Below are 19,171 nucleotides of genomic sequence, written 5' to 3' on the forward strand. Positions count from 1 at the left end.
TTTAATCATGGCAAGGCGACTGGAAACATGACCGAATACAAGGCAATCAAACAAGCTAAGCGTCAGTATAGAGAAAAAGTAGAGACGCAAATCAACGGCTCAAACACGAGACGTATGTGGCAGGGTCTACAGTCAATCATGGATTACAAAAAGAAAACCAGCCCCGTTGCAGACATCGACATCTTGCTCCCAAACAAATTAAACATCTTCTTTGCGCGCTTTGAGGACAATACAGTGCCACTGACACGGCCCGCTACCAAAGCCTGTGGCCTCTCCTTCTCCATTGCCAATGTGAGTAAAACATTTAAACGTGTTAACCCTCACAAGGCTGCCGACCCAGACGGCATCCCTAGCCGCGTCCTCAGAGCATGCGCAGACCAGCTGGCTGGTGTGTTTACGGACATATTCAATCAATCCCTATCCCAGTCTGTTGTCCCCACATGCTTCAAGATGGCCACCATTGTTCCTGTTCCCAAGATAGCTAAGGTAACTGAACTAAATGACTATCGCCCCGTAGCACTCACTTCTGTTATCATGAAGTGCTTTGAGAGACTAGTCAAGGATCATATCACCTCCACCCTACCTGATACCCTAGACCCACTCCATTTTGCTTACCGCCCCAATAGGTCCACTGACGATGCAGTCGCCATCACACTGCCCTATCCCATCTGGACAAGAGGAATATTTATGTAAGAATGCAGTTCATTGACTACACCTCAGCATTTAACACCATAGTACCCTCCAAACTCGTCATTAAGCTTGAGACCCAGGGTCTCGACCCCGCCTTGTGCAACTGGGTCCTGGACTTTCTGACGGGCCGCCCCCAGGTGTTGAAGGTAGGAAACAACATCTCCACTCCCGCTGATCGTCAACACTGGGGCCCCACAAGGGTGCGTTCTCAGCCCTCTCCTCTCTGTCCACCCATGACTGCGTGGCCATGCACGTCTCCAACTCAATCATCAAGTTTGCAGACGACACTACAGTGGTAGGCCTGATTACCAAAAACGACGAGACGGCCTACAGGGAGGAGGTGAGGGCCCCCGGAGTGTGGTGTCAGGAAAATAACCTCTCACTCAACGTCAACAAAACAAAGGAGATGATGGTGGACTTCAGGAAACAGCAGAGGGAGTACCCCCCCCCCCCAATCCACATGAACGGGACAGTAGTGGAGAAGGTGGAAAGTTTTAAGTTCCTCGGTGTACACATCACGGACAAACTGAAATGGTCCACCCACACAGACAGCGTGGTGAAGGCGCAACAGCACCTCTTCAACCTCAAGCGGCTAAAGAAATGTGGCTTGTCAACTAAAACATTCAAACTTGTACAGATGCACAATCGAGAGCATCCTGTCGGGCTGTGTCACCGCCTGGTACGGCAACTGCACCGCCCTCAACCGCAAGGCTCTCCAGAAGGTAGTGCCGTCTGCACAACGCATCACCGGGGGCAAACTACCTGCCCTCCAGGACACCAACAGCACCCGATGTCACATGAAGGTCAAAAAGATCATCAAGGACAACAACCACCCGAGCCACTGCCTGTTCATCCCGCTATCATCCAGAAGACGAGGTCAGTACAGGTGCATCAAAGCTGTGACCGAGAGACTGAAAACAGTTTCTATCTCAAGGCCATCAGACTATTAAACAGCCATCCCTAACATAGAGAGGCTGCTGCCTACATAGACTCAAATCTCTGGACACTTAAATAAATGGAAATAAAGGTATCACTAGTCACTTTAAATAACGCCACTTTAATAATGTTTACTTAATACTATATTACTCATCTCATATGTATACACTGTATTCTAAACTATCTACTGCAACTTGCCTATGCCGCACAGCCATCGCTCATCCATATATTTATATGTACATATTCTTATTCATCCCTTTACATTTGTGTGTATAAGGTAATTGTGAATTTGATAGCACAAGCATTTCACTACACTTACATTAACATCTGCTAACCATGTGTATGTGACCAATAAAATTGGATTTGACCAGCAGAGCACCATCACACCTCCTCCTCAATGCTTCACGGTGTGAACCACACAGCCAGAGATCATTCGTTCACCTACTCTGCGTCTCACAAAGTGTCACGTTCATCGTAGTGATGAGACCAAGGCGCAGCGTGATATGTATACATTCTTTTTAATCAAACGAAGAAACACTAAACAAAGAAAGAAAGAAAGAAAGAAAGAAAGAAAGAAAGAAAGAAAGAAAGAAAGAAAGAAAGAAAGAAAGAAAGAAAGAAAGAACCAAAACGACCGTGAAGCTATAATATATGAGTGCTAACATGCAACTACACATAGACAATAACCCTCAAACCAAACTAGAAAATGGCAACCTAAATAGGATCCCCAATCAGAGACAACGATAAACAGCTGCCTCTGATTGGGAACCAATTCAGGCCACCACAGACCTACATATGCCTAGACTACACACACACACCTAGACATACAAAACCCCTAGACAATACAAAACAATCATACCCACCCTCGTCACACCCTGACCTGACCAAAATAATACAGAAAACATAGAATACTAAGGTGAGGGCGTGACACAAAGGCATGGCGGTTGGAACCAAAAATCTTACATTTGGACTCATCAGCCTAAGGACAGATCTCCACCGGTCTAATGTCCATTGCTTGTGTTTCTTGGCCCAAGCAAGTCTCTTCTTATTATTGGTGTACTTTAGTAGTGGTTTCTTTCCAGCAATTCAACCTTGACGGCCTGATTCACGCAGTCTTCTCTGAACAGTTGATGTTGAGTTGTGCCTGTTACTTGAACTCTGTGAAGCATTTATTTGGGCTGCAATTTCTGAGGCTGGTAACTCATATGAACTTATTCTCTGCAGCAGAGGTAACTCTGGGTCTTCCTTTCCTGTGGCACTCCTCATGAGAGCCAGTTTCATCATAGTGCTTAATGGTTTTTGCGACTGTACTTGTAGAAACTTTCCAAATTCTTGCCATTTTCCGCATTGACTGACCTTCATGTCTTAAAATAATGATGGACTGTCATTTCTCAGTTCTTATTTAAGCTGTTCTTGACATCATATGGTCCTTTACCAAATAGGGCTATCTTCTGTATACCACCTCTACCTTGTCACAACAACTGATTGTCTCAAATGCATTAATTAAGGAAAGAAATTCCACAAATTAACTTTTAACAAGGCACTGTTAATTGAGGCTCCCGAGTAGCACAGTGGTCTAAGGCACTGCAAGAGGTGTCACTGCAGTCCCTGGTTTGAAGCCAGGGTGCATCACATCTGACTGTGATTGGGTGTCCCATAGGGCGGTGCACAATTGGCCCAGTGTCGTCCGGGTTTGGCCTGGGTAGACCGTCATTGTAAATAAGAATTTGCTCTTAACTGACTTGCCTAGTTAAATAAACATTTAAATGCATTCCAGGTGACTACCTCTTGAAGCTGGTTGAGAGAATGCCAAGAGTGTTCAAGGCAAAGGGTGGCTACTTTGAATAATCTAAAATATATTTTGATTTGTTTGACACTTTTTTGGTTACTACATGATTCCATATGTGTTAGTTCATAGTTTTGATGTCTTCACTGTTATTCTACAATGTAGAAAATAGTACAAAATAAAGAAAAGCCTAGGAATGAGTAGGTGTGTCCAAACTTTTGACTGGTACTGTATGTGATACTATGGAAAGAGAAGTAGCCTACCATCACTACGTTCAATCAAAAATCTTATTTGGGAGCTGCAAACAAGTGCTTACAGCTAACTGTACAAGCAGCAGGTTTTGAGCTCAACTTATGATTATTTGATCTGCTAATTAAATGCTGGTGTTGGTATGAAATTGCATTATTGTGATCCTTGTGGGTCCTTTTAGATGTCACTCCAGCAGTGTCTGTGCTGACACTTGTGTATGACGAGTAAAACTCAAACGGAGAACATTTTAAAAAGGCACTTGGAAGCCCTGAGCAGAGCTAATGACGTAACTCTGAATAACACTTGTTTCCTCTCCAGGCTAAGTGAACGCCCACACCACACAAACTGTAGTGTCCGTTCTGAACAAATAACAGCCACACACCGTGCTCAGAGAAAAGTGACCAGATTGTATTGGCACAGCAGAAACACCACTCTGGGATACAATTCCCAAAGTTCACTCGATCCTTCATATAAGGCTAGCATTCATGAGGCGAGTAAACCTTGAGCTCCTACAATACACACACAAATGCACATGCACACACACCAACAAGAGCCAGGAGGGCAATAAAGTGGATATTCAAAGCCAATTCTGTCATTGTCCTCCCCCTGTCATCCTTGTAATGGGTTTATCATGAAGAGTATGAAAGGTCAAAATATACAGCAAATAACGCTAATGGTGACAGTCTAAACAAACAAAAAAAACAACAAGTGGCCATAACAAAGCTAGACCCAGGCCTTCAAATCTAGTTATACAATGACTTGACATCAGAGAGGCAGTGTGACAACAATCTTAACCAGGGAGGAAACCATAACAAACATATCCCTTTCAACCCCATGTTGTACAATTCCCCCATATAAAGGGACTACGGTGAGGTCTGCAGCACAGACCTAGCAGACAGCTCGACTGCCACAGACAGAGAGCCAGGAGGTGGCACTCACTGTAAAGCTGCCTGCCTGCCTGCCAGTCACCCACCGCCGCCAAAGTGACGACAAAAGATGATCCTGGCTGCTCCATGTGACACTCCACTTTGCAGAACAATGACTCCCAGCGTAGCCTACACCACACAGCACTCTGACTCTGCACGGGATCCTTCCAAGCCGTTCCACTGCCACTGCACTGGCCACAAAGAGTGGCTTCCACACTCCTGGCGCAGATGGTAGGAGATTTTGGAAGAGGGGCGTTGGTCAAATATCTTGTTTTAAAATTGACTGAAGAAAATAATATATTATTTGAAGCTCCATGTTAATAAGACCAACATTCACATTCCTCAAAAACCTTAACATGCAGTTGGAAAATGGCACATTCATCAGCCATGCTATTTTTTTTAAATGGACAGACTGAAAATATTTAAGTATGTTTCCAGTGCAGCGTAGCCAATGGCAATGATTCACAGACAGCCCAAACTGAACATTAGCAAATTGCTTTAACAGGACGAGATAGCATCAAATTCAATCTAAAGCCTGTGAAAACAGTGAGATAGAAGTTGGGACTCACAGAGAGGCAGGGCGGGAAGTGCCGAGCTGCTTTAGAGTTCTGGTTGTCAGGGTATCCAAACAAAACAGGCCATGACACCAGGAATAGGACAGAAAGGGAAAGGAACACCACCAGCACTCATGCAGGCGAATGGCGGCTCACAAGAACAGCCAGCTACAGTATCACAGCGAGGGAGAGACACCACACGTGGAAAACGCTGTGAGGGGGATGTGGATGTACCCGTCTGGGTTTGGGGTACCTCCTTTCTCTCTCCGAGCCCCTGTCACTGTGATCGCCTGTGAAGGAGGCAGGTCCTTAGCCCACGGTATCTGGCTGAGCCCCACACACGTAAACACCCACATAGGCTGTGAGACTGCCAGTTTATGACACCCATGCCCAGGCAGGGAGGCCTGCAGAACCGAGGTCGGCAGAGCCTCTCTCTCTCTAGTCCCTTCCCACACAGCATCCCCAGCACCTACTGGTAGGCCAGGAAGGAGAATAGAGACAGGATGTCTGACTGAAGCACTGCATTTAGTTACAACTATAACCTCCAGCTGGAGACAGGAGGAAGGGGGGAGCAGAGATACTAGCCTGTAGCAGGAGACAACGAGAGAGGCAGGGAGAGAAAGAGCTAGAGAGAGTGCAAGAGAAAGATTGTGAGAGGGAGCGAGAAGGCACTCACAAGTCTCTCCATGTCAGCGTTGAAACCTGGGCTGGGTCCAAACGCGAGGCAACAGCCGAGGTGGCGGAGAGGGCTGCTTGGAGTCCACGATCATGCCTTGATTACAATGAGCCAAGTTGGGCTGACAGCCAAGATGTCTAACAAATGCACAGAGCGCCCCTGTTAATGGATTTACAGCCCCAGTCCGCTGGCTTGCTCTCACACTCTCTCACTCTCTGTCCCTCCCACACACATGCTCTTGCTCTCTCCCTCTCTCTGGAGCACTTGCTCTCAGTTAAAATTACCTCTCACACCCCTTTCCCTGCCTGTCCCCTCCTCCTTCTGTCCTCTGCTCAGAACACACTGGTTAAATACTGTCCCCCTACCAATACACTCACTCCTACCCACCTCTCTGAATTTAAAGGGAAACGGGAGATTATTTTTAGTAAGCAAATCTTTGGTCTTTCTAAGAGTGATACAGTCCCTCAATACTAATAACAGCAGTCCAGTAAGTACCATTCAGCGTTCTATTTGCAGCCACTGTCATAATGTTATTCCAAACATGTACCAGCCCATAATGAGATGGATGTATTTGGTCGTTAGAACAATCCCCCTACCATCTCTTTAACAGCTGGTTTGCCTGTGAGTGTGAGTGCCCAGGCAGGGTATCGGTTGGGGTGGGGGGTTGACTGCAGGATTTCCCACGACTCCTCCTGAAGGGTATGCTCCAGGCAGACAAATGCCAGACTGCTCAAGGAAGCGGCAGGGAAATCAAAACACTATGACTTGCACTCAGTTGCTTAGTTTTCCCAGAGTGCTTCAGACAGACAGCTTCTTTGATAGAGTATTAAGTTACCATCCCAGCACACTATTCTGGGTTAAATAACACTTAGGCCCACATAGCAAACATTGCTAGAGGATTACACATATCAAATGCTCTCAACAGTGGTATTTTACAAATACTTTAAGATTATTATTTTAGAAAAACAGCAATATGTAATTTACTGCAGTGGTTCCCAAACTTTTTATAGTCCCGTACCCCTTCAAACATTCAACCTCCAGCTGTGTACCCCCTCTAGCACCAGGATCAGTGCACTTTCAAATGTTGTTTATTGCCATCATTATAAGCCTGCCACACACACACTATACGATACATTTATTAAACATAAGAATGAGTGTGAGTTTTTGTCACAACCCGGCTCGTGGGAAGTGACAAAGAGCTCCTATAGTACCAGGGCACAAATAATAATAATCAATAATTTTGCTCTTTATTTAGCCATCTTACATATAAAAACATATTTGTTCATTGAAAATTGTGAATAACTCACCACAGGTTAATGAGAAGGGTGTGCTTGAAGGGATGCACATAACTCTGCAATGTTGGGTTATATTGGAGAGAGTCTCAGTCTTAAATAATTTTCCACACACAGTCTGTGCCTATATTTAGTTTTCATGCTAGCGAGGGCCGAGAATCCACTCTCACATAGGTACCTGGTTGCAAAGGCCATCAGTGTCTTAACAGCTCGGTTTGCCAAGGCAGGATATAACTCTGGGTCGCAGCCCTAGCCAGAAATCTGGCTTCTGATTAAATTCAATTTTCACAGAACTTCTATTGCAATTTCAATGAGACTCTCTTGTTCAGATATCGGTAAGTGGACTGGAGGCAGGACATGAAAGGGTCTAACGAATCCAGTTGTTTGTGTTGTCCGTTTCGGGAAAGTACCTGCATAATTGCGCACCCAGCTCACTCAGTATCACTCCCTATGTCTCCCTGTCATGGCTTTTGTGCCATCTGTACAGATACCAACACATCTTGACCACCAAAGTCCATTTGATGTCACAAAGCTGTCCAGTACTTTAAAAATATCCTCTCATGTTGTCCTGGTTTCCAGTGGTTTGCAGAAAAGGATGTCTTCCTTAATTGACCCCCCATAAACGTAACGGACAAATACCAGGAGCTGTGCCAGGCACGCCATGTCTGACTCCAGCTGTAATGCACTGACTTGTATGCGAAGCAGTAATTGTTTCAAAACATCTCCTGACATGTCACTGATGCGTCGTGAAACAGTGTTTGATGAAGGTGTTGTCTGTATAGTTTTTTGGGCCTTTTCCCCCAGCATTGTCCCAGCCATATTCACGGCATCAGGAAGAATGAAGTCTTACACAATAATATGGGGCTTGCCTGTCCTAGCCACTCGGTAGCTCACCATATACATGTAAGACGCTTCTAGCACCTTCTTATTAATGGTATCTGTTGCTTTTATACATGTCTTACTACATGAAAGTAGTCTTAATTCACACTCAAAAAACTCCCGTAGCTTATTTTTCAAATTTACATGTTTCATTTCTAAATGTCCGCGCAAGAGTGGAGGTTTCCCGTGAGAGAGTAACGGTTAATGTGACTGGATGTTAATTATTTGACTAGGCTACCTGTATTTGACGTGTTGTTATTTCGCTGAACACTAGATGGTTTAATCTTATTTTTGCCAGTGAAACGAGGCTACTCAGTGGCGCAGCGAGTGGCGCTCCCGAGTGCTGCAGCAGTCTAAGGCACTGCATTTCAGTGCAAGAGGTGTCACTACAGTTGCTGGTTTGAATCCAGGCTCTTTCACAACTGGCTGTGATTGGGAGTCCCACAGGGCGGCGCACAATTGGCTCAGCGTCGTCCAGGTTTGGCTGGGGTAGGCCGTCATTGTAGATAACAATTTGTTCTTAACTGACATGCCTAGTTAAATAAAGGTAAAATTTAAAAAATACTCAGGCGAGAAAAAAAACATCACCAAAATGTATAGCCCCGTTGGAAAATCTAAATGGACTGTTTGAAAATGTGAATCATATTTTTATTTGGCGTACCCCCGACGGCATTGCACGTACCCCTGTTTGGGAATAGCCGATTAAGTGTAATCAAACATTGGCCTAGATCAGAACATGCAAGTTTCAAAATGGTCACCTATTTCTACAATTTATCTTCTTAAAATGTAACTTTAAACCTAACCCTAACCGACTGCTAATCTTATGCCTAACTCTAACCTTAAATTAAGACCAAAAAGGGCATTTTTGTTTTCATACATTTTTACGATTTAGACCATTTTTACTTTGTGGCTGTGGTAACTAGTGGAAACCTTTCAAATGTCAGGACAGGTGAGAACAGTAGGCTAGTCTTGTTATATAAACTATGACCTCTTAAAACATAATTCACATGTTTAAAAAGACCTTGGGAATGTCGCCGGCCTTGTCACAGGCTGCATAGGCTTACTGAGTTCCAGCAGGTGAAGTGGAGATGAAAAAACACTCACGCCCTGGTTCACAGCATGGTCACTACAGGGCTAGGCCTTCTTCCACATAGCCAATCCCATCATGCAGGTATTCCATACCCACTTGCCCAACTGTTGAAAGTTGGTTTGCTAAAAAGATGGTTGCATACTTACAATAATAACTGCATTAAACAGCACATTAAAAGATTTGCAATGACACTCAATTATAAATTGTCATGCATAACCTGCATGCATGATGAATTGAACTAGCTAAATATACAAATACATTTTACTGTCCTCAACGGATTGCAATTTAGCAAGTCAAAATATTTTAAAGACAATAGAGCAAAATATTGCTAGCTATCTATACCTGAGATGTTGCAAGCCACGGTGGATGATTTGCCACATTCGTCGGAGTAAAACACTTTGGTAACTGTGTCTGCTATAGGATAGATGGTGACTGCAGTGTGTATTATTGTAAACGTATCTCAACTCTGACATATATGGCTATCAAAACTTTAACATATCATCATGGCGAAGTGTGCACCCTTCATTCAAATCAAAATTGTTCAGCATCTGTGCAAATTGCAGATGACAAGCCATGTAATTTGTGTGTAAATATGGCAAGTAAGGACGCATTTTAACCTCTAGGTGGAGCACTTGCTTTATCCTTCTGGTTGGTAGTGTAAACACCTCACTTGCCATACTGCAGGTATTCACAGGCTTGCATCAATCAGCCTTTGTTTGCATGTTTTCATGCATAAGTCTATGTTGTCATGTCATTGTTGATGAAGGAAAGACCATTTTATATATTATATATAATATTTATTGCCTATGATAAACCTTTAGAGGTTCAACTGAAAGACACAACTAGGTTATGAGGTTAGAGAGCCCCAATGAGACCATTGTCACCGGTCTCATATGGGGCCATGGGTTAGCGGAGTTAGGTCTGGTAAAGTGCTAAATAAACCAGCTTTCTGTCACATACTAAAATATTTACTCAACTAATAGTAGATTTCACATAAATGGAAAGAGCCGCTGATGTTTCAGCAATTTGCATGAATTGTCAACTGCCAATCATGTTGTCAAAGACTAAAGAGATTATGGTTGGTTTTAGTGTTCTCTCTTGAGTTAAGGGAGTTGTTGATCATCTTTAGCTACAATTAGCTTATGCTCTTCCTTTTAAATGTACAGTATTAAGATGGGTGGGCCAAGTTAAGCTGTCCTCAGAGGACTTCTATCATCTTATCTTCTTTTTGAAATGTGCATCTCCTGGATCTTTAGGTTTGACATAATTATGATGTCCTAATTTTGTCTTTGTTTTCAACCACCTAATTTTCAACTGTCAGTATCATCATGATGACAACATTTAGGGTGTTACTCTCAGTCATTCACTTATTATCACTCATTATCTCATCTCTCCGCCCTACTTTACCTGGCCAACAACAAACACCCATCCACCTGTAATCAAATTAGGACTGGGTGTGGTTATTTTATACTCTACCGATGTATCAAAACGCTCTATCTTATAAATACAAACTGAATATACATCTTATGTACAGTCTGTCAACATTCTGCACCAGGTAAGGCTTTCACTTTAATGTGAGAATGGCTGTGTTCTTATGCAATTCTTGTTTATATGTAGAAAATAACTTTGATATTTACAAGGATAAGAAGATAACAGATTTTGATTTGATATACAGATTATTTTCAGTATATACTATTAATTTAAGGCACAACTAGACTATAGGGTTAGATAGCCCCAATGAGACCATTGTCAATGGTGTTACATAGGGCCATGGATTAATGGTTCAGTCTGGTAAAGTGCTAAATAAGTCAGCTCTTTGTCATATACAAAAATCTTTTATAGAATAGACCCAATAAGACAAGGATTTATCAGTAAAACTGTATGTCTCGTTTGTTTGCATCGCTGATGGGTGTAGCCAAGCTGAAGTAAGGAGGACTTGGAGTTTGGTATCAGCCAGGCAATGTTTTCTTGAGATGAGAAGGAAATAATTACTTCCCATAGAAGCAGTGGCATGATGTGACAGGGAGAGACATTTTCTGTACATTTCTATGTGGTGAGGTGGATACCCAGCTAGCACATAACATTCTGGGAACCATATGTTTCTTAGAGCTTGGCGAGAGCATGGTTGTCCAATGGTTATTTTGGATACAACCTTCCCACAACTTTCTGAGAATGGTGCAGGATAGTTGCATTTTATTTGGAACATTCTCAGCACATCTAAGGAACTTGACAAGAAAACGTTGTTTTCTTGGTATTGCATTACTTTAACCAGTGGTGGAAAAAGTACTAAATTGTCATACTTGAGTAAAAGTAAAGATACCTTAATAGCAAATGACTCAAATAAAAGTGAAAGTCACCCAGTAAAATACTACTTGAGTAAAAGTCTAAAAGTATTTAGTTTTAAATATACTTAAGTATCAAAAGTAAATGGAATTGTTAAAATGTACTTAAGTATCAATTGTAAAAGTATAAATAATTTCAAATTCCTTATATTTAGCAAAACAGACAGCACACTTTTCTTTTGTTTTTTATTGGCGGTTAGCCAGGGGCACACTCCAACACTCAGACATCATTTACAAACTAAGCATTTGTTTTTAGTGAGTCTGCCAGATCAGAGGCAGTAGAGATGACCAGGAATGTTCTCTTGATAAGTGTGTGAATTGGACAATTTTCCTGTCAAAATACTTTTGGTTGTCAGGGAAAATGTTTGGAGTAAGAAGTACTTTATTTTCTTTAGGAATGTAGTGAAGTAAAAGTTGCTTGAAATATAAATAGTAAGGTAAAGTGCAGATACCCCATAAAACTACTTAAGTACTTTAAAGTAGTTTTACTGAAGTACATTACACTACTGACTTTAACAGAACCTTTCCTAAAAGTTCAAACATGGTTACATTTCATTTCAATTTTGGTAATGTTCTAGGAACGTTCCCCAAATGGTTTGACATTGGAAGCGTTCTCAAATAGTTCAAAGAACGTTAAGAAACAACATTCTTCTGTGGCAATTTCTGCACTTTAGCATAACGTATCCGACAGGTTTCCTCATGGTTCTCAAATTGTTCCGAGAGCGTTAAGAAAACGTTCCATACAAACCACAAGCAAACTTAAATAACATTATAAGAATGTTATTTAAAACTATATGCATTCACTTCTCAGCATCAACAAAAATCTATCCTCGATGTTGTTAAGTGTGTTCAGGTGTGTTGGCCGCGCCCACTAATTGGCCACACCTGATCTTAATGAGTACTTGTTTCCTTTGGAATGGGGTCTATTGAATAGACTAAAATTAACAGCTTTGTATTCGTAAAAAACATGGCATGCTACAGTAGCTCCATCCTGATGATGCAGGGACTAATTCCATGGATAGAGAACAGAATATTATAGGTTTGAATCTCACTGAGGCCATGTCCCAATAAAAAATACATGTTTTTCCTTGAATAATGCCGAAGGAAATTAATTTCCATGTGTCCCATCTGTGCTTGGAGTAAAAAACAAGTTAACCCCAAATAAGCTAGCAGTGTTATTAAAAACCTGATTAAAACATTCAATGAAAGTTTTAAGGAAGTATTCAAAAACCTCCAAATAACCTAGCATTTTTGTTCTGAGAGCATTAATAAAACCTCTCTCTAAAACCTCAAAGAAGCAGAGTTAAACGTTCTCATAACCTCCCTGCAATCAAAAAATAAACATTCCCAGGACAACTAAATTCTCACTTCTGTTCTCAGAACGTTAAAAAAAACATTTAGCTTTACTGGTCAGGAAACGTACATCTTCATTCCCACAACGAATGTGAAACAAAAAACATACGTTCCCACAACTTCCAAGGAACCAACTATGCTAGCTGGGCAGAGTTATGGCTGAGACTCCCTGGCCTTAGGCAACTTGCAACCTGAGAGCAAACGTCAAACCTCATTCAAACAGAAATACATTTCAAACTCTCTTTTGAAAAGAGAAATCTCTTTGGAGGTGAAAACTTAGCCGCGAGAATTAGGGGTGGTGAGGGTGCTGTATCACCCCCTGAAAAAAAATCTATATAAATTCAGCAAACAAAGAAACGTCCCTTTTTCAGGACCCTGTCTTTCCAAAACCCAAATAACTTCACAGATCTTCATTGTAAAGGGTTTAAACACTGTTTCCCATGCTTGTTCAATGACCCATAAACAATTAATGAACATACACCTGTGGAACAGTCGTTAAGACACGAACAGCTTTCAGACGGTAGGCAATTAAGGTCACAGTTATGAAAACTTAGGACACTAAAGAGGCCTTTCTACTGACTCTGAAAAACACCAAAAGATACATGCCCAGGGTCCCTGCTCATCTGCATGAACGTGCCTTAGGCATGCTGCAAGGAGGCATGAGGACTGCAGATGTGGCCAGGGAAATAGATTGCAATGTCCGTACTGTGAGACGCCTAAGACAGCACTACAGGGAGACAGGATGGACAGCTGATCGTCCTCGCAGTGGCAGACCACGTGTAACAACACCTGCACAGGATCGGTACATCCAAACATCACACCTGCGGGGACAGGTACAGGATGGCAACAACAACTGCCCGATTTACACCAGGAACGCACAATCCCTCCATCAGTGCTCAGACTGTCCGCAATAGGCTGAGAGAGGCTGGACTGAGGGCTTGTAGGCCTGTTGTAAGGCAGGTCCTCACCAGACATCACCGGCAACAACGTCGCCTATGGGCTCAAACCCACCGTCGCTGGGCCAGACAGGACTGGCAAAAAGTGCTCTTCACTGACAAGTTGCGGTTTTGTCTCACCAGGGGTGATGGTCGGATTCGTGTTTATCATCGAAGGGATGAGCGCTACACCGAGGCCTGTACTCTGGAGCGGGATTGATTTGGAGGTGGAGGGTCCGTCATGGTCTGGGGCGGTGTGTCACAGAATCATCGGACTGAGCTTGTTGTCATTGCAGGCAATCTCAACACTGTGCGTTACAAGGAAGACATCCTCCTGCCTCATGTGGTACCCTTCCTGCAGGCTCATCCTGACATGACCCTCCAGCATGACAATGCCATCAGCCATAATGCTCATTCTCTGCGTGATTTCTTGCAAGACAGGAATGTCAGTGTTCTGCCATGGCCAACAAAGAGCCCGGATCTCAATCCCATTGAGCATGTCTGGGACCTGTGGATCGGAGGGTGAGGGCTAGGGCCATTCCCCCCAGAAATGTCTGGGAACTTGCAGGTGCCTTGGTGGAAGAGTGGGGTAACATCTCACAGCAAGGAATGGCAAATCTGGTGCAGTCCATGAGGAGGAGATGCACTGCAGTACTTAATGCAGCTGGTGGTCACACCAGATACTGACTGTTACTTTTGATTTTGACCCCCCCTTTGCTCAGGGACACATTATTCCATTTCTGTTAGTCACATGTCTGTGTAACTTGTTCAGTTTATGCCTCAGTTGTTGAATCTTGTTATGTTCATACAAATATTTACACATTTGCTGAGTTTATATATATATATATATATATATATATATATATATATATATATATATATAGACAGAGGAAGAACAATGATTCCAAGCACCACCCTCCTTTTGAAGCTTCCAGTCAATATTTGCAGTGTTGACCCATATATACCCATATATATATATACTTCTCTCCAGGAAAAACATCAGGGACAGACTGATATTCTGCAAAAGGTACAGGGATTGGACTGCTGAGGACTGGGGTAAAGTCCTTTTCTCTGATGAATCCCCTTTCCGATTGTTTGGGGCATCCGGAAAAAAGCTTGTCCGGAGAAGACAAGGTGAGCGCTACCATCAGTCCTGTGTCATGCCAACAGTAAAGCATCCTGAGACCATTCATATGTGGGGTTGCTTCTCAGCCAAGGGAGTGGGCTCACTCACAATTTTGCCTAAGAACACAGCCATGAATAAAGAATGGTACCAACACATCCTCAGAGAGCAACTTCTCCCAACCATCAAGGAACAGTTTGGTGATGAACAATGCCTGTTCCAGCATGATGGAGCACCTTGCCATAAGGCAAAAGTGATAACTAAGTGGCTCGGGGAACAAAACATCGATATTTTGGGTCCATGGCCAGAAAACTCCCCAGACCTTAATCCCATTGAGAACTTGTGGTCAATCCTCAAGAGGAGGGTAGACAAACATAAACCAACAAATTCTGACAAACTCCAAGCATTGATTATGCAAGAATGGGCTGCCATCAGTCAGGATGTGGCCCAGAAGTTAATTGACAGCATGCCAGGGCGGATTGCAGAGGTCTTGAAAAAGAAGGGTCAACACTGCAAATATTGACTCTTTGCATCAACTTCATGTAATTGTCAATAAAAACCTTTGACACTTATGGAATGCTTGTAATTATACTTCAGTATTCCATAGTAACATCTGACAAAAATATCTAAAGACACTGAAGCAGCAAACTCTGTGGAAATTAATATTTGTGTCATTCTCACAACTTTTTTTATTGTAATTACTTCGCCACCATGGCATATTTATTTCCTTAACTCACTTATCTTACCTCATTTGGTCGCATTTGCAACTGCGGTCGTATTTGGTCGCATTTGCAACTGCGACCTGGCCAAGATAAAGCATAGCAATTCGATCCATCAACACAGAGTTACACATGGAATAAACAAAACATACAGTCAATAATACAGTAGAACAAAGAAAACAAAAAGTCTATATACAGTGAGTGCAAATGAGGTAAGATAAGGGAGTTAAGGCAATAAATATGCCATGGTGGCGAAGTAATTACAATATAGCAATTAAACACTGGAATGGTAGATGTGCAAGTAGAGATACTGGGGTGCAAAGGAGCAAGATAAATAAATATATACAGTATGGGGATGAGGTAGGTATATAGATGTGATATTTACAGATGGGCTGTGTACAGGTGCAGTGATCTGTGAGCTGCTCCGACAGCTGGTGCTTAACGCTAGTTAGGGAGATATGAGTCTCCAGCTTCAGAGATTTTTGCAGTTCGTTCCAGTCATTGGCAGCAGAGAACTGGAAGGAAAGACGACCAAAGGAGGAATTGGCTTTGGGGGTGACCAGTGAGATATACCTGCTGGAGCGCGTGCTACGAGTGGGTGCTGCTATGGTGACCAGTGAGCTGAGATAAGGCGGGGCTTTCTAGCAGAGACTTGTAGATAACCTGTAGCCAGTGGGTTTGGCGACGAGTATGAAGCGAGGGCCAACCAACGAGAGCGTACAGGTCGCAATGGTGGGTAGTGTATGGGGCTTTGGTGACAAAACGGATGGCACTGTGATAGACTGCATCCAGTTTGTTGAGTAGAGTGTTGGAGGCTATTTTATAGATGACATCACCGAAGTCGAGGATCGGTAGGATGGTCAGTTTTATGAAGGTATGTTTGGCAGCATGAGTGAAGGATGCTTTGTTGTGAAATAGGAAGCCGATTCTAGATTTAATTTTGGATTGGAGATGCTTAATGTGAGTCTGGAAGGAGAGTTTACAATCTAACCAGATACCTAGGTATTTGTAGTTGTCCACGTATTCTAAGTCAGAGCCGTCCAGAGTAGTGATGCTGGATGGGCGAGCAGGTACGGGCAGTGATCGGTTGAATAGCATGCATTTAGTTTTACTTGCATTTAAGAGCAGTTGGAGGCCACGGAAGGAGAGTTGTATGGCATTGAAGCTCGTCTGAAGATGAGTTAACATAGTGTCCAGAGAGGGGCCAGAAGTATACAAAATGGTGTCGTCTGCGTAGAGGTGTATCAGAGAATCACCGGCAGCAAGAGCAACATCATTGATGTATACAGAGAAGAGAGTCGGCCCAAGGATTGAACCCTGTGGCACCCCCATAGAGACTGCCAGAGGTCCGGACAACAGGCCCTCCGATTTGACACACTGAACTCTATCTGAGAAGTAGTTGGTAAACCAGGCGAGGCGATCATTTGAGAAACCAAGGCTGTCGAGTCTGCCAATAAGAATGTGGTGATTGACAGAGTCGAAAGCCTTGGCCAGGTCGATGAATACGGCAGCCGTAGAAAAATGCTTATTGAAATTCTCAATTATAGTGGATTTATCGGTGGTGACAGTGTTTCCTAGCCTCAGAGCAGTGGGCAGCTGGGAGGAGGTGCTCTTATTCTCCATGGACTTTACAGTGTCCCAAAACTTTTTTGATATCATGAGGAAAGCGCGTGACCAGGAACTGGCAATCTGCCAGACCACTGACTCATTCCCCTCTCATCCGGCCCCACAACACAGCAGAGGTTTCATTCCACGTTCTACAGACTGTTGACATCTAGTGGAAGGCGTAGGAAGTGCAAACAGATCCATATCTTACACGGAATTGAATAGGCGATGAGTTGAACGTTGACCAGTCTCAGAATTCTCACTTCCTGTTTGGATTTTTTCTCAGGTTTTTGCCTGCCATATGAGTTCTGTTATACTCACAGACATCATTCAAACAGTTTTAGAAACTTCAGAGTGTTTTATATCCAATAGTAATAATAGTATGCATATATTAGCATCTGGGACAGAGTAGGAGGCAGTTCACTATGGGCATGCAATTCATCCAAAAGTGAAAATGCTGCCCCCTATATCAAAGAAGCTAAAGGAATCAAATCAAATTGTATTTGTCAGTTCACATAAACACAACAGGTGTAGACATTACATTGAAATCCTTACTTACAAGCCCTTAACAAACAATGCAATTTTCAGAAAAACGTGTAAAACGTGTAAGTAAAAAATAGATAAGTAAATAAAATTATAAATAAAAGTAACAAGTAATTAAAGAGCAGCAGTAAAATAACTGTAGTGAGGCTATATACAGGGGGTACCGGTACAGAGTCAATCAATGTGCGGGGGCACCGTTTAGTCGAGGCTATTAAGTCAAAGCTAGTAATAATGGGATTTTTTGTCTGTGCAAATACTCAAATAATTTCAAATCCATATCATTATTCACTGTCTGCCTATTATCTTCAATATGTTTCACAATATCATTCAGCATGTGCTATTTTACTGGTATTCTAAGCATATAAACTGTAAAAACATTAATTTACATGCATTCTAATATTCATATTTTGACAGGAAAATGTATCATATATTATTAAAATTTGACATCAGTCCTCATTTAACTAGGCTTGTCTTACATTAAAAGTAAATTAAGCAGAAATAATGTAAATTAATTTATACTGTTTTAGATGATTTATAACGCCTATGGAAATTCAAATCCAATTAGTTTACTCTAATTGTGTAACTCCACCAGCTGGTTGAGATGTTTGCAATGCATTTATTATTTTCTAAATTCTTCAAGCTCTGTGAAGTTGGTTGTTGATCATTGCTAGACATTTTCAAGTCTTGACATATATTTTCAAGCAGATTCAAGTCAAAACTGTAACTACGCCACTCAGGAACATTCACTGTCTTCTTGGTGCCATGGATCATTTAGCTATTTGATTTTGAACTTTAGGATCTCTGTAGGAATAAAGAAATATATTTAAAAAAATATTTGATAAAATATTGAATTTGGCCTCTACTACAATAGCTCATAGAAATTAATTGAATAACACATTCATAAATAGAAAAACATAAGGAATAAGGTTTTGAAGTTTCTGTCCTATATCTAGGAGATATAAGAAAACTCAAGAAATATATATATTTTATGGGACACATACTGTACTTCACCCCTTTTTTTTTGTTGGCACAAAACTACTTCCATACTTCATCCTTTTTAAAACCAGTACCAGGTTACCTTCAGACGAGTCCGGTGACTCCCATAGGAGACGTAGAGCAAAAAGGAGAACACCATCTTTCCATGGAACATTACTCAAGTTTTCTTGTGGTTTTTATGGAAAGTTTTCTTAATGTTTTGAGAACAGGACTTTTTAAATAGAACCATGAGGAAACCTGAAAACTAAAATTCCCACAGAAGAACGTTTTCTTAACGTTCTCGTAACAATGAGAACATGACCTTAAATGGCACCATGATGAAACCTGTAGAAAACGTTATGCTGAATTTCGACGACTTTCCTGAGTTACAGTTCACATAAGGAAATCAGTCAATTGAAATAAATGAATTAGGCCCTAATCTATGGATTTCACGACTAGGCAGGGGCGCAGCCATGGGTTGGCCTGGGAGGGCATAGG

General features: G+C 42.2%; 1 protein-coding gene across 4 annotated transcripts in view; it reads right to left on the reverse strand.

Annotated features, from left to right (window-relative positions):
* The window catches only part of LOC139553662 (coiled-coil domain-containing protein 9B-like), a 53,884-nt gene extending 47,723 nt beyond the window's left edge, over nucleotides 1–6,161 (reverse strand). For 3 of the 4 annotated variants that reach the window (XM_071366227.1, XM_071366224.1, XM_071366225.1), the window contains exon 1: nucleotides 5,818–6,161. In XM_071366227.1, coding sequence (XP_071222328.1) covers nucleotides 5,818–5,829 — 12 coding nt within the window. In that variant the 5' untranslated portion in view covers nucleotides 5,830–6,161. Of the gene's footprint in view, nucleotides 1–5,156; nucleotides 5,772–5,817 lie in introns of those variants that run through there. The other variant, XM_071366228.1, reaches the window with a different exon arrangement.
* Between the last annotated feature and the right edge of the window lie 13,010 nt (nucleotides 6,162–19,171).

This window comes from Salvelinus alpinus, chromosome 25 (assembly GCF_045679555.1).
Source record: "Salvelinus alpinus chromosome 25, SLU_Salpinus.1, whole genome shotgun sequence".
NCBI lineage: Eukaryota > Metazoa > Chordata > Actinopteri > Salmoniformes > Salmonidae > Salvelinus > Salvelinus alpinus.